The 16,697-nt window shown below is 42.5% G+C and overlaps 1 protein-coding gene across 10 annotated transcripts in view; it reads left to right on the top strand.

Moving 5' to 3' along the window:
* The window catches only part of RNF220 (ring finger protein 220), a 325,409-nt gene that overhangs the window by 29,566 nt on the left and 279,146 nt on the right, over positions 1 to 16,697 (top strand). The window contains exon 1 of one of the 10 annotated variants that reach the window (XM_081865509.1): positions 12,903 to 12,993. The exons of 8 other annotated variants lie outside the window; for them this stretch is intronic. Coding sequence is in view for 1 of the 2 variants with exons in the window: in XM_081865519.1 (XP_081721645.1) it covers positions 12,947 to 12,993 (47 nt within the window). In the remaining variant the exon portion in view is untranslated. Of the gene's footprint in view, positions 1 to 12,902; positions 12,994 to 16,697 lie in introns of those variants that run through there. One more of the 10 variants, XM_081865519.1, reaches the window with a different exon arrangement.

The raw sequence follows: 16,697 nt of genomic DNA on the forward strand, positions 1-16,697 counted from the left end.
TTTCTTCAGAGAGAGATGTAGGCTGTATGCTACGCTGACACTGGTAAAAGACTCAGCAAGCTATCATTGTGAGCACCCACTAATAAAGTTAGATTAAACAGAACTCCAGACTGGGCCTCAATACATTTCAGTTTTTAAGAACTTGCTAATTGCATTTATATCATTTTCTTCCTTTAAGGTGTTCAGGGTAGTAAAGGAGTGATCCATTCTCTCCCCCTTACTGTCCCACAACAAAGCTGTGAGGTTGGTTAGGGTGTAAGAGAATGACTGTCTCAGGATCACTCAGGGATCTTCATAACTGATCAAGAAAAGCCTAGGTCTCTACACCCTCTACCAGGAGTTTCCCGTGGTAGAATTCTCATCAGAATCAGTGCATTTTGTCTTGTCACTTGGGCATCAATAACTAATTTTAAAATTTGCATTTGTCATTGATGCCCAAGTGACCAGACAAGAATTCTTGGTGTGGCTCTTGATGGAAGAAGCAATGTGGCAGCAATACATGCTTTCTTGCAAATAAAATCCCATTGTATGTGCTGCTAGTGAGCAGTGGTTCTATATCTTTAGAACTGAAGTGCCTACAAAAAGTTTCACATAGAATTAGTTCTGGGTATTTTTTCCTGCAAAAGGTAATAATTTTAACGTTTATCTGATCCTTTTCAGTTTTGCTTCCTTTATATGTGGCTCTCAGTATTGTATAAACTTAGTCACGTCTTAACCTCTTTTCCCCATCTGTGCGTGTGAACTAGACTCACCTTGCTCCACAACATAAGCTGTGGTGTGGGAAATAGCCATTATTGGTGACAGCTGCTTGAGAAAGTCTGAGAACAGTGGGGAAGCATGCCATTGGGCCATGGTTCTGAAGGCAGCCATGCTCTAGATTACATTTCAGGAGCCACTCCTAGGCATTTTCAGTAGCACTGCCCATTCCTGCCAGCTGCTCCCTCCCCCCTCTTTCCTCTGAGCATGGTCAGTCAAGCATGCTAATTTTCCAGCAGAAGTGTTGTCATAATTAGGCAGCTTGTCTGAGGGTTTAGTGGTACTTAACCAGATGTGAAAAGGCTGGTCCCCTGGTCCTGGCTTGCTCACAGGAGCTTTTGCCAGATGCCTTGTCACTGATGTTCACGCTGCCCGTAATGGGCTGCCAAGCTCCCTTTCCCACTGCTTGCCTCTCCTTTTATGCTAAGCATGCATCTGAAAACTTTGTCCACAACCCTCTTATTTGGTTGCCTTCTTAATAAATTTGAAACAACTAGAAAACGGGGCCTGTGTGAGGAGGTTGGAAATCCCTTGTACAAAGCAGGAGACAAATTTAGGTAGGAAGAATGATAGAAGCACGCTTTTACTAATAGAGAACTACTTTCATAGTGGTATGAAGAGCATCTGTTTCATAGTGGTAGAGCATCTGTTTCATAGTGGTAGAGCATCTGTTTTGTGGCCAGAAGGACCCAGGTTCAATGTCTAGCATCTCCATGTAGGTCTGGGAGTGTTCCCTCTCTGAAACCCTGGAGGGCTGCTTTTCAGACAGACCCACATTTCCTTCTGAGCAACCTTGTGGCGGGTGGGACCAGAGGCAAAAGTGGGTAGAGCAACACCCCTCCCCCTGTATCCTCCACCAAAGCAAACATGAGGCATTATTGTAGTCCAAGGATATTCTGCCCAGCCAGAATTGTTCAAGGAGGCCACAGAGCAGAGCTGGTGAGGGTTGTGGCCTTGGGACAGAGGGCGTGGCTGAGGAGGAACTATGACCTGAGGAGAAACTCAAGATCCAGATAGAGAGGCATTTGGCCCCTGGGCCTGAACAGAGGAGGATTTATGGCAGCCCTACTGGTTCCTCCGCACTGGACACTGAACCTAGGAGGTTCTGAAGGGCATTGCAACTATGACATAGTGAATTAAGGAGAATGGAATGTGAGAGGTGGGGGGCACTGAATTTTGACCTTGTACCGGGCTCTGCTGAAAGATTGAAAGAGCAAAGTCTGCCCCTGGCCTGACGTTCCCCACCCCTAGTGTTAAGCAGAGTTTAGTTAGTCAGGGTGACTCATATTTTCATACCAAGTGTGCCGCAAAAGTACTTCGGCACAGAAGCCACGAGCTACACACTGCCTTGTCATGCTGGGGTGGGAGAAGTGAGGCCAAAATTTGACACACACACTTACACCCTTGCATTGCCTTCCCCAAGCCAGGAAAGTGCTAACTGGGCTTTAGAAAGGAGGTGGGAGGACTCTAGAACCCTGTCAAAGCAATCATGCCTCCGTCCCAAAGCCCATCTCCTTCATTATCCTGCTTTGGGAAGGTGGCACAAGGGCTGAGGGGCATCACACGTTGCTGAGGGATGCGTGTGGTCCTTGGGCCATGCATTGGACCACCCAGAGCTAGATGGACCAAGGGTCTGACTCTCTAGAAGGCTGCATACCCATTACTGTTTACTGTGGCTCCAGTGTGCTCCCACCACTGGCCTTTGAAGCCAAGTGCACCTGATGTCAGCCACAATCTATGTGTATCCTCTCTGTAGGGGACCGGGACCTACAACTTGGCTTTGTTTTAAGCTGCTTAGCCTAAGACAGCTTCCTATGTTCCTATATATATTTTGGAGAAGGGTGTAAACACCTTTTGTAGTAGTAGTCTGTCTCCAGAGATAGGACATCTCTGATTTGTATGACGCTCCCCTGTTTAGCCAGTCTTGTCTTTAGGCCCAATTCATATGGTCAGTTGAGGTCACAGTGGCTGGCTTCCTCTGACAAGCACAGCATTCATTTCATAAAGAACAATAGCTGATTTGTAATGACTTTTCATACAAGTAAGTATCCTATGATAATTACAGTTACACATGGTAAACAGGGTGGTGAGCCAATCCTGTCATTCTAATATTAAAATTCCTTTCCTGACAGAAGCGTCTCCTGATGCATCTGAGGGGTGTGCCAGATCTAGCTGGTGGAAAATAGGGTAATTTGCTATCAGTAATTTTATACCTCTTCTCCTGGTAATGAGAGACTAGCTTTAACTTTGGTATAGAATATTATGAAACAGCCCCCAGATTTTCCAAGCAATGCATTTAAATCAACTTCAACTAGGTGTAAATGGGGCACATACTCAACATCAGCTAGCATAAAAACTTTGAGACACTTTAATTACTCCTTGCACAATCCAGGGTAGTTAAAGAGTGAGAAAATAACGGATTTCTCCCCACTTCTAAATGCATGCTGATGGATGGATTGTAAATGGCTGGCTACTACATAGATTGCACCCTAGGTTAAATGCACAAGTCTGAGATTTCATTGTTTTTGCACAAGAAGTGTAGGGTGCGTGTGTCTGGCTTTGTTTTGAAGTATTGATCCAGGTTACCTTAGTATCAAGATACTCCTTGGGGGTCCAGTTGGGCGTGTTGCACACGTTCTCGCACAAAAAGTCTTTGCTAACTAGAGAATGAGCACTTGTTTTGCAGGGAATTTCTGCATTTTATGAGTACTAAAGGGGGGTGAAATTTGGTGTGCCTTGGTTTCTGAAATACCTGAATGTTCAACCTAGAGGGAGCTCTGTTACACAGAGAAGATTAACTGCTATTCACACAGCAGTTGCTTTTACAGAATCCAATTATTACTGTTGTTATTTAAAAATTTTATGTGGCTTTTCAGCCAACCCCCGCTCCATAGCCCCCTTTGCAGATGTATAATATACTAGCTACAAAAACTTTCTTGGTTCCTCTCATTCTTCCATTTTGTTATATTATTGGAATGTCAGCATGTCATCCATAATGTTACAAAGTAGTGTTTTCTGATAGTTTTCTTGGGTCATGGTTTGTAGCAGCCATGGCTAGTAATAAAGTGTGACCTCTGAAGCTTCTGGCACAGCAAAGCTGCTGTTATCCCAAGTGCAGCACTTTAGCGTTGCCTTCAGGAGTGAACGGAAGCTGTTCACTTATATGGGAGAGAGGAAAAGAGTGCACTTTGGGGTTTGTCCTGTGCTATACCTGAGCCTCATGCTCCGGTTTCTGGGTCAGAGGTAAGGTGCCCTGCCCTTGAGTTTCTTCCAAAGTACAGCCTATTTGTCTTGTCCCATAAAACTTAGTGGAAGCCATTATGAACTGAAGCACCATTTCCATAGCCCTAGCCCACAGTCCTGTGCTGAATTCTGTTTCTGTTTAGAGTTACATTCCAGAGTGAGATTATCCTCTTTTGGTGTAATAATTAGGATCAGGCAAAGTGGAGATGAGGATGCTAGCTTCACTGTTTCCTTCAAATGTGAAGATTTGAAGTGGGAAGCCTGGTACTTGTAGGAGCTCTGCATGTGAGTTTCAGTGGACAGGGGTGGAAGAACGGAAATTCATGCTGGCGCCTTCTCCCTGCAGCTCCTGGACCTGCCTCCAGGTGAGAGAAATAGAATGTTGTTCCACTTTCCCCATTGTTAGTTATTGGGCCACTTCACTGTCAGGTGTGATGGGCAGGTGTCATCCCCAAGTGTAGCATTTTGCATTTCCCATAGAGACAGAATGACTGACATTATCTGAGGGTGCGTCCAGAAGAGAGCTCTTATGTGCAGTTGAAACATCACTCTTAGGACCCACCTTGTTTTTGTGATTGTAATAATTTTAAACTGTTCTTAATATTGCATTTTAAATGGTTGTAACTTATCCTGGGATCTTAAGGTGAAGGGAGGATAAGTAGGAGTAGGAGCAGCAGCAGCATATTTTAAAAGCCCAGTTAATTTCAGATACAGTTAAGAGTGGGATAAGAGATGGTATTATGATAGAGCAAGTTGGCATTTTGCAGAAACATAATCAGTTGCCTTTAATTTTCAATATAGTAGTAATTAACTCAGTTTTGTGTTTAGGGTATGTTCTAGCTTTGTAAGCTCTAGTTGGGTAGGAGGCACAGCCTAGGGTGGGCAATGCTGATTTTGAAAACACTGTCGAAGGGCAACAGAGGCCTTTGAATTCACCAGAGCTATCTTTGAAAGCTGCGCTTTTCTCTTTCTGCTAACAGGAAGTTAAATATATAAATCATTATTCAGGCATCTCTTCAAAGTTTGTCTGACTTGCTGAATTTCTAATCAGACAAAAATCAGAAAATGAAAAAGAAGAAGAAAAAAGGACAACACAAATTAAATTTTTTATTTTTTTCTCTTGCCCGACTGGGAAAGTACTGCTACGGCTGCAGCTGTACATACCTCTTGTACTCCTTGCCTCTCCACATACACCCATTCCCACCCCTCCCACATGGAGCCGTAGGCCTTTCCTAAGCTGCTTGGCGTGGTCTCACTTTCTTCAGCAACATTCTAACTTCTAAGAGGCTTAAAGCTAGGGAGATTTGGAGGGGAGTGAAAAGGTGGGGGTTTCTCTCTCTTTTTCAGCCCTGGCTTTAAGGAGTTTATTTTCTTAAGCTTATTGGGAAGAATATCGAGTGGACTAGTAAGGAGGTTGTGACGGGCAGGCTTTTTCCAGGTTTTGGGAATGTTAAATGCACATGCTGCATTGTGGGCAGTTTTCTTCAAAAATTTCCTGGGGAGTTTCTAACCACTTCTCGCAGCTTATTTGATCACTTAGCTCATTTTGTGCAGCCAGGTTGATTGCCAGTGAAATTAACTCTCTGTCCTCATTGTGTAGGGTGGGGTGGTGACAGAAATTACCTCAAAAAGAAAAGTATAAACCGTGTCACATAAAATGAAGGAGAACCAGGATAGTGACAGTACAAAGAAATGACAGGACAAAGAATGCCCCTCTAGGGTGAGAGGACTTCTTATTGTGAAACTTCCCCAACTTGATGCCTTCCAGATGTTTTCAACTACAGCTCCCATCAACCCCAGCCAGCATGGTAAGGGATGACTGAAATTGTAGTCCTAAACATCTAGAGGGTTCTGATTGTGAAAGGCTGTTGCAGTGGAATGAACCACTGTTGTTACTTTTAACTTGCTTTGTGTAAGCCTCTCTGAAAATGTGTTTTCATTAGAGGATGGGATATACATTCATAAAATGAAATAAGTGATTGCCCATTGGACATTACAATGAGATATTCAGGGAACTCTGGGACTCAGTTTGTTTACCAACCCTGAGTGCATTGTGGCAATGCCAAGAAGGAACAAAAGTAAGATGGCAAAATTTGGGTCACACTCTGTCACAAGACAGGTCTTCCCTTGATTATCTTGCACGAGCTCTTAAGTCTGTTGGCATCCTCTGTATCGTGTTAAAAGGTAGCTCACTTTATTATATTATTGGGCAGTGTCCAGGTAAGTCATTTGTGTAGCCAGGTAACTAACATATGGATGCTCAGCTCTGAGGGATGACAAATAATTTGGTCCAAGGCAGCTCTTTTATGGGATCTTACAATTAGCAATTAAAGCATAAAAAATAGTTCCAGGCAGCAACTGCTAAATAAACGCTTGTCACTACTGCTGACTGGGGCTGCTTTATTTCCCTGTGTGTTTCCGCCTCTCTGTATAACTTACGGTGCTGTAAATGCACAGCAGCTGTTAATATGATTCTGTCGATACATTTACCATGGTGATTTGGCAGTATTTGGCGACTGTGTGAAGAAATCACTCACTGGTTGGAAGGCAAGAAAGACAAGCTGTCAATATCTCAGAAGAAATGCTAATAACCCTGGTGACAAATTGTCCCAGGAAGTCTCGAAGGGTTAAAAAAGAGAGAGCATTTCCAGAAATGAGGATTCTTGTTTTTGCTCAAGTGAAGAGAACTCATCTCTCCTAACGCTGCTACCAACTGCTCTCTTGCTCTAGTTACTGGTTGTTTTACCGAATAAATATTCATGGGCTTGTGTGAGTTGACTTAGACATGCTACTATATAGATTAAAGTGTGAGGGAGAGGAGATTCCTTGCAATGTGCTTCTGTCTGATTTGGAGCAATTCCTGATTCCCATTGCAGCCCCACACCCTCATACTGCATCCCACACCACTGAAGAAGCTGCCACAATCCACTCACCCAAGGAAAGTCTTGTCAAAAGGAGTTGTCTGCAAGGGGGACCAGGGAGTCCCCTTTTTCTGATCTTCCATTCATTCTATGGATCTCAGGATTCAGCCCTTGATGTGAAGTGAACATTTCACACAATGAATCATTTATTACTGTTTTTCGACCCCAAAAAGAACCCTTTAGACAAGCCTTAGATGAAACAAGGGTTCCTCTCCTCTCATTCCACATTCCACCTGCAGAGGCTAATAAGTTGGGTTTTTTTTAATAGTGTTCCCAGATAACTTCTGTTTAAATATTTCTTGGAACATAACAGTAAATCAAATTACCACCCTTCACAATTTAATCACATGACTCAGGGTTTTTAAAAGAAGATTGTATCAGCATGAAATCAAAGGAGGACAAAGGCTTTGTTTCTCAAATTTCTGCTCCTTAAGTTTGGTGGAGAAAAACCTGAAAATGTGACCATAGGGCACAATAAAAATTAATAAACCAAAAGCAAAATGTCATTATTCTTAAACCACTCCAGCCTCTAAAGAAGTAAGGAGCCCTTAGGAGGGATGAAACATGTATTTTACAAATACCCTGAGCCCTGACAACATACACAGTGCCTAAGTTGCAAGTGAAAATATGAAAAATACATGATCACTGCTTTAATGTGTGCTGCATGCTTTCGAAATTGGAGATCCATCTGGCTCCCACATCTCTGATTTAGGAGTTTAGGATGTTTAGCAAGGTTTTAAGAAAACTTAGGAAGGAAAGAAGCCACTTCAGAAGGTGAAGAGCCCTTAGGCTTTCTTAGTACAGGCATTTTCCCACTTATGCACGATTGACTTGTGTGTGTGGTGCCAGGAAATAAATAAATAAATAGATTCAAACCTGGGAACGATGGGAGAGAGCTGGAAAGTTCTTGTTGCTCATCATGAGACCCTCCCCAGAGGCCAAGGAGAATGTCAGTGAGCCAAAAGTGCAGAAATATTTTAAAGGCTTATTTTTTCAAAAAAATTACGGGCTCCAAAATGGCGCATGGGAGCTCTTGCTGATGTTGCGCTATCCCACTCAACAGCTGTTGGGAGGGAAGCTGTGTTGCAGCGGGCTCGGACACACGGTTCCCTGCATTTTCTCGCACTGTGGAGGCAAAGGTACAGTAGAAAACAAAAGGGCATTTCTGATGCCTCTTAAATCACTCTAGTTCCCTGCTTTGACGAGGCTCCCCACTTACATGCATTTTGCTTATATGCACGGGCAGGGATGGTGGGCATTCTAGAAAGCATCCAGATTGGGAAAGGATGCTGTAGCTCTCCTAGCCTTGCTTGCCTAGAAGTTTCTGTGACCATGCTCGTTCCCTGTGTCTTTGCATGTCCAAACCTTTGACAGGTCTGATATAACATACAGGTTTTTAATGAATGGTTTATTTCCTCTCATTTCCTCTTCCATGTGCAAATGTTCAATGTTCCTTTTCATCTGAGGGAATATCTAAGCATGAAAGGGTGCTGGTTCCACTGAGCCTGTCTCAGCCCCTTAACTGTGTTTATTGATGTACTCATTGTTCTATTAGCGTTTTAGTGTTTTTGCAATCATGGCGATAAACAGATCCATAACTGTATCCTGCGGGTGTAGCTGCCCATTTACATTTAGATGCTGATGAGACCTCCATACAGAAAGTGTCTCCAGATGTGCCTCCTTGGCAGTGTGATACCAACATGCAGCGTCCCCTGCAACCAGTGGCTAGGGGGAAACTGCAGGGTACTGGGGCAGGGAATAGGAACAAACTTTATCCCCCCCCAAAAAAGTGCTGGAAAGCGCCAGATTTTGCTGATATTAAGTTATAATTCAAGGCAGTGAACATGTGCTCTGCTGGCAGCAATAAAGATTCAAATCATAAAGTTTTACAGTGGAACGGTTTCTGTAAAAGCATCGTTACAAAGTGGGAACCGTGCCTTTAATTCTTATGACATATGGGACCGCCTGCTTCATTTTGGTCTCAGCACTGTTTAGTGAATCGGTTGGGGTGGTGCAATGGGGGGCGTCTCTGTAACTGAAGTCAGGTTTCTTTTCCACCACCCTCCCCCTTATTCCCTGGTAACCCAAGTTCCTCGAGAGGTGCTAAAGGCTACAGAAGTTACTATATCTTCATGATTTAACATATTCAAAACACAGGAGTTTGGGGATTTTAAGGGGGGGACTTTCTTATGTGTTTTTGACTTCACCACCAATTAGAATAGATTTCATTTCTCTTCATAAAGAAAACAGCTTTTTTTTGGTCTTTGTGGTATTGTCTTAATCACCACTGTCTTTTGTGTGTCTACTCCAGAGCATAGGTTCTCAAAATCAAGAAATCAACTGTAATTTTGCACATACACCTCCCACACCACATGTACTAGGACAAAGAAGCATGGTTGGTCTCATATTTTTTCTACCTTTGGGATATTGTTTCTGGTGTGGGAAAAGCAGATGAAAGGAAAGTGCATAGTGTGTTTCATAGGTCTCTGCCAAGTTTTAATCTCCTTGGGATGGAGGGTTCTCAGGATAGGTCCATTGAGCATCAACCCTTGCTATTAATGTGGAAAGAATTTACAGTCCACCTTCTTATATTGCACTGATTGGAAGGGGGGGGCGTGATGGACTATTAATTGCCATCCTGATCCAATGTAGACCCTTACTGGGAAGGATGGAGGAGGAATTCCCATCTCTTGTAGCATCTCTTCACATCTCCCAGCTTCAGAGTGCAAGTAGATTTAAAAGACTACTGTAGTACCATTAATATTTCGTGTAGGATATATTTTGAACACACTGTGACTAGCATTTAGCCCACAATAACTATTAATATCAATAAAATGCAGTGTGTGGAGGTGCATTTATGGGCTTTGTTGTGTCTCAGGTATTGTTGGAAGCAAGGGTGCAAGCTGAAGGTTGTGACTCTGAACCCCCTGCTGTGAGTTTGGTAATTCTGGATATGTATTGACCTATTTGGAGGTAGCATTCTGGCCCAGAGGTGGACCACAGCATTTCCCCGCCAGAATTGCACAAAATAATAGGGTGCATCTGTTGGCTTGTGCACATGAAAATTCATCAGGTTGCTTACACATAATGAGAGAAAGGTCATATTGGAGTGAAAAATATGATATGGGGCCACTTTTTTGTCCAAAAGCCATATTGTGCTGACCTGTCCTATGAAGTATTTGGTGTCATGATATCTTGACTTTTCTTTGGGGCAGGATCTCTTTAGCCACTAGAAATGCAGCTTCTGCACTCCCTAAAGAGTTATGCGGTACACTGCTGCACAGGGTATAGGAATGATATCAGCCATATGTATGAACATTTCAGTTGGGTCATCATCATCTGAAATATTAATGACTGAATTTCAGGATAGAAGATTAATACATTTAGGTTTCAGGGAAGAAATATCCTTCAAAACCAATGAATAGTTGCTGACAGGGCAGTGGTAGGCAATTTAATCTGTGCCTAGGATACTGGACAGACAGGTTCTAAAACAGCCAAAAACTGTTATTTCCAAATGGAAACAGGAACAGGTTGGGTGTGGTGGGCTAAATGCTAGAGCCAATATATTTCTAGAGCAGAAATTGGTAGTTAAATTAAACTGCCTGTGAAATTGCCACCTAATCATTTATATCTCGCTCTTCCTTCAAGAATCTTGTGATGCAGATTAAGAGTTTTCCCAGTTTGAGGTAGCTTAGACAGTGTCTTGAATGCTCAAGCTTATGGAGGGAGCTGAATAAGGATTTGAACCCAGGTATGACTGGACCAAATACAATTGTCTATCCAGTGTGCCAAGCTTGCTGTCATCGATCAGACACAGGTGACAGATGAAGTAGTTAGAGATGAATAATATTTTTTTAATTTCAGTACTTTGTCCGTGTTTATCTTGTGTTGAAGAACTGACTCACAGAGCAATCTTAGCCAAACTTACTCAGAAGTGAGTGTTACTGAATTCTGTGGAATTTATTCACAGGTAAGTGGGGCTAGGACTGCAAACGAAGCTGTACTTGGTTTGCATGTTTGATGGTTTCTGTTTAAGGCTAGGGGTTCTCAAAGCTTCTGTGAGTTAAACCTGGGATTCTGAAGAATAGTTCTTTACGAGTCTGAACAGAGCCTTCCTTACACAATATGGGGATGGGTGCTCTGGGAATAGCTTCTGAGCAATTGCTCCCTACAGAGTCTATGATTGTAGAGCAACCATAGTGATGGTGCACTAAAATTACATAACTCTGATTGGCTTGAAGTAAAGAGAAGAAAGTATGAATTTGCCACTTACTTAGGTCTAAGGATGCTCTTTTGCCATTAGTTATTGACTGTTTACATGTCACACACTAAGCTAGGATTGGCTTGCTAGGCTATTTTTGGCTTGTGAGGGTGCAGTGAGGATGGCTCAACTCTATGAGGGCCGCATGCCAGCGGCGGGTATAGCCAAAGCTGCCAGTGCACACTAATGCACAGATGTACACACTCTCATTGCACATACAACCCACATTCACACCCACCCACCCACACCCTCACACACACCATGGTTTTCCAGTGATCAGCAGAGAAGCAGGGGGTTCCTCCACATTACATAACTGGGAACAGATGTTCCATTTCTTCTAGCCCAAGTGCTGCAATGAGATCAGTCTCCAAAGAGGATGAGCGACAGCACATCTTGGGTTTATGTGCTTTCCAGTTCTTTTTCTCTGGCACAGTTGCAGGGAGAAGGTAAAAAACTTCCACTTCCATTTTACATTGACCATAATTTAGTGTTGCATCCAAATCCTAAATTGTGGTTAGTCTTGTCTAGGGTTTGATGAAACAAAACAAATTCATAAGGTGGAGCTTAACTTTGATTTGTTTAAGCAAACCATACTTAAGGTTAACCACAGTTTGTCTGGTCTTGGGTATCATTACTAGTTGCAGGAAAGCAAAAACTTTTGAACTCTTCCCACATCTGCACTGTAGGAGGATCACTGGCTTGTCCTTGTAACACTAAACCATGGTTTACCATTTCATGCTAACACAGCCATTATGTCTGTCAGTGCAGCCATCAACCATTTTATTGGATTTTTGTGACAGTGCAGCTGAGTATCCCTATGTACACATGTTATGGCCCAAATTAGATTATGGTGTGCAGAAACCAGGCACTACTGAACTTCTCCTAATGTGTTCTGCAACAGTCACAAAAGTGTCTGACTGGATTTGCAGGACTCAGCAAGGGATGGTATGGAGGGACTCAGCAAGGGATGGCTCCTTGGAGGAGCAGATCGATAACAGAGGCTGGTGATACATGAGGGAAGTTAGGGATGGATAATCCGCTGAATTTACATGACCCTGACTGGCCTGTGAAAGGCTGCAGTTTTGTTGGGCAATTTCCAATTTACTTGCTGCCCATTGTATTTTAAAATTGCCACAAGACTAGTTTGGGTGCGTGGCAGGGAAGCTGATTTTTGTGGTTCAAAGGAGGCATATATACACCTCAGAAAGGAATAGAGTTCCTAACTGTAAGAGGTTTGTGTGTGGCTGATGTAGCACATTCCCATTCTTGCCAAATTCCTGGAAGGTCCTACTGTTTTTGTGCTTTTATTGTAATTTCATTGCATTGCTTGTTGTTTCTTGTGGCCCTTTGAACCTTTCCTTTAGGATTACACCACCTGCTCCTCCAGCTTTGTCACTTGTATGTGTTAATGTGTATACTGCTTTAAAATACACACCAGAAGAGTTAATAAGATATTGAAGACATGCTTCTTTGTTGTCCATCAGTCCTAATGGCAAACTCAGGTGGTGAATGCTGACAGGACTGGAGCCAAAAGGGGGCCACGGAGCAGGAGAAGGATATATGGTGCAGGTGCTAATAGCATGCTTGGGGCACCCACAAGGTTGCCATAACTTCAAAAATATTTTAAAAGTCAGACCTAAGAGTTCAACATCGCCTTCTGCAAGATCTTAATGAGCACTGAGCATGCTCAGTCCATGGAGTGCTGAATGTCAGTTGGAAAAGGAAAAGAGAGAGGGAGAGGGAATGGACTGGAATATCCTGAAGTATGGCATGGCTGACTGGCAATCTGCACAGGAGTACTGCTGTTAGGAGGTGAGGAAAAGTCCAATAGAAGATATGCTACAATAGAGGATACCCTTCAACATTCAGTGTTGCAGTTGGTGACACAATATGGATAACATGATGCTGAAATTATGTGCAGTAAACATTTCCATATACAGTACTTATATAGGACTGCACCAAGCTGTTCTTAGCTTACAAAATCAAATAAAAAACCCTCCGTTCCACATTTAGGTAAGAGACCATTTGGGAGGGGTTAAATCCCTTCCCCACCTTACCTCTCCCTGCTTAAAGTCTGAAGGAGAAGTTTTGGATTTGACCCTCCCCCTCCTTGGCAGCTGGCCAGTTTATGAAGTAGATAGAATGAGACAATAGAGTTGGTGTCAAAAAACTTGAGGTGATTCTGTCTGCATCATTTTGAAGAAAGAAAGACAGAGAGAGAGAGAGAGAGAAAGAAAGAAAGAAAGAAAGAAAGAAAGAAAGAAAGAAAGAAAGAGACTACCTTCAAAATAGGCAAGTCACATTTTGGACTGTTCAGTAGCTTTTAGCACAGACATGTATAAATTATTTGTGTGCAGTGCCACTGCAGATCTCTTTCCTATCTGGGGCTTTAATTTTTTTTATATAATGACAAAATAATAAAAGAACTAATTAAAAAGGGCCTCGGCCAATAAGGAACTTCACAATGACAAAGCAGCACATGTGCCTGCTTAAAACATTTTTATTTAGGCAAGCCTATCCAGTCATGTAGATGTTAGTGTGTTTTGGTGTTTTTTACTGTTAATTCTAATTACCTTTAGATGTTTTTAAATGTTTTAAACTGTTTTTATTGATAATATTAGTATTTATTGCACACCACTTAGAGGCTTTTCTACAAGCAAGTTGTATATAAATTCTGTTAAATAAATAATACATGAAGGAAGTGCTGCGATAATTCTGTGCATGCACACTGGAGAAAGAAAATACAAATGGATGCAAGATGGCATTTTCCATTTTTTGTGAGAGCATGTATACAAGTCCTTTAAAAAAATGTACATCATGTTTAAAATAAGATGTAAAATGCGTAAACACTTGTGAGTATATTATTATTGTCCGTATGACCTACATGCCTACATAATTTTGGGCCTACTCAAGGCCCAAGTTCTTTTCACTGTTTCCTGAGAGAGAGGGAGAGAGTACCTGCTGTTTCCAGCTTTACGTAAAGTATAGAACTCCCTCCATGTTTATCTACTTAAGAAATTAGGCTTCTCAACCTTTGCAATAAAACTACCTCACCCCCCCTGTCCCCCCTCAGATTCATTTGTTGTCATCACAGTGGTACCCTCCTTACTGTGTTTTAATTCCAGTCTCTAATCTCAGCGCTTCTGTGATAAATTAATTGTAATGATAGAGGCCACAGTTACGAGGGTTGCTCCGCTTGCTTGTAATCTGAGCGACAGGTTTAGGGCCTGCTTTATTTAAGATGCAAGGGTAATTACATGGGAGTTCGCATATGCAGGCAGAGAGATATGATTCATTCTCCCGGCGACGGCCATGACACAGCTGTTTGTCGGATAAAATAGCGGAGCCGTGTTGTTACAAAATGTTCTCCTTATTATACCTCATTAAAAACAAGGCTGCGATAAGTCAGTCCTGGCAATGAATAAAACGTATTGCCCCCTGTAAAAGCTGATAGGAAAAATGGGGCTCACCCAAGCAGTATCGGGTCATTTATTTATTTTTGAGACCTCTCCCATTCTCTTTACTTTATCCCTCTTTCTGTACTTTTGAGGCCACCAAAGAGATATTATTTCCCCCCACTTTGTCACCCATTGATTTTGTTCCCTCTCTCGTGCTACCCTGCTTTTTCCCAGTGTTAACAGACAAATACAGAAAGTACCTAGAAGCAATTAGCAAAGACTTTTGCCAAGAACAAAAGAAGGGATTTGTTCTTCTCATCCCAACATAAGTTGTTCCTCTTCACCTTTATCAAGAGCTACAGGCATCTGGAAAGGTAAAGATCTTTATGGGCTTGACTCTTTCAAAAGCAGGTTGAAAAAGAAAAAGACCCTTCCTTAAAGGCAAGAGAAAATATCCCCTCTATTCTCTTTCCCTGCCCCCCCCTTCCCAGCTTCCTTTTTTTGCTTTTCATTTTTAATAGCCTTAAGTTTAAAGTGTTGTGGGTTTCCCTCCTCTCTGTTCTTTGTTACTCTGAAAGAAAACAAAAAAGTTGAAACAATAAAAAGGCAATGTGGAAAAAAGTGAGTGACTTCTGAGAATGGCATCAGGGTGAGCTGTCGAGGAAAGGGCTCTCTGAACTAGCTTGCTGGAGCAGCTGCATCAATCCTGCATCTGCCACAGTTCCTGGGTGCTGGCGTTCAAAGAATGGCTTTGGTTTGTATGTGCTTGGATTTCTTTTCGAATACACACTTTAAAGTATTGTGCTCTGCTGGGCTGCCCAGGATTTGGATTAATTATTAATTTCTTTGTCACTTTTCTGGCCTAAGGGTGCTTTTTAGGCTTGATTTTTGCTGATAGGAAAAATCAGATCTGTAAGGCTGTAAATCCTCTTCATTCTTCTCAACCTTTTCTAACATCTCCTAGAACAGGGATAGTCAGTGTGGTGCCCCATCATTCCTGGCCTTTTGCTATGTTAGTTGGAGCTGAGTTGGGAGTCCAACATTTGGAAGGCTATTTGTTCCCTGTAACCTGCACCAAAAAAGTGAGCATGAAGTTACCTGTCTGTACTGAGGAAACCTGAGGCCCGTGCTTACTTAGTATTTGATCTAGCCAGAACCGCTTGCAAGGTATTTCAGTTTATACAAATGTTCTGGTAAAGGAGGGAGGCGGTCAGTCAGCTAATTAACCCCAGATTATCTATAATGTTCTTAGGAACCTTTCTACACAATGAATTGCCCCCAAAATTTATTACCTTAATGCAAAGAGGACATAGCTTAATTGCGACAGAAATTAAAAAGAATAATCTGTAGAAACTGGTTTATGATGCATGGTACCTCCTGTAACAGCAGCAGCAGAGTAGTAGTAGTAGTTACTATTATTTTTTCAATGCTTTTTCCAGAAAATAACATATTAGAAAAGCATAATACAAAAAGAAGGGAAGGAGCAAAAAGTTGTGCAAAACTCAGGAAAATTAAGGATGCATAGTAATATACAAGTGATTTTTGTGTAATCCTACCCAAATAGATACCAAGATTATTAAGTTTATAAGAAAGAAGCTTAAGGCAGTATACATCACTCTTTCATTTTATCTTCATAATATCTCTGTGAGAATTAAGGCAGAGCGGCAACAACTTCCTTAAGTTTGTCTGCGAATTTCATGGCTGAATGGGGATTTGAGCCTAGGTCTCCGCCTCTAACCACCTTACCACACAGGCTCACATAACCGTGATTAGGGCTGGGTGATATTGGGTTTTCAACATTGTGGTGTATTGCCAGCCAGTCATCTGGGTTTGGCGATATACCACGATGCTGAAAAAACCTTCAATGGCCCTAGCTTGTGAGATGCCAGGTGAAACTGCTGCAGCTTTCATCGTGGAAGCTGAGGTGCTTTCACCTCAGCTTCCACGATGAAACATTGTGGGCTGTGGCCAATACAGCTGGCCGCAGACTGCTGCTCAGCCAGGGGGCAGAATGGCTCCAGCTGAGCGAGCCTTGAAGCCTCCGCCACTCGTGCTGGAGCAGCAAGGACTTTGGGGCTCCTTGGTCAAGCTCCCTCTGCCTTCGCTTGTATGGGGGGG

Source organism: Podarcis erhardii (genome assembly GCF_964252035.2).
Source record: "Podarcis erhardii genome assembly, chromosome: 6".
NCBI classification, from domain to species: domain Eukaryota; kingdom Metazoa; phylum Chordata; class Lepidosauria; order Squamata; family Lacertidae; genus Podarcis; species Podarcis erhardii.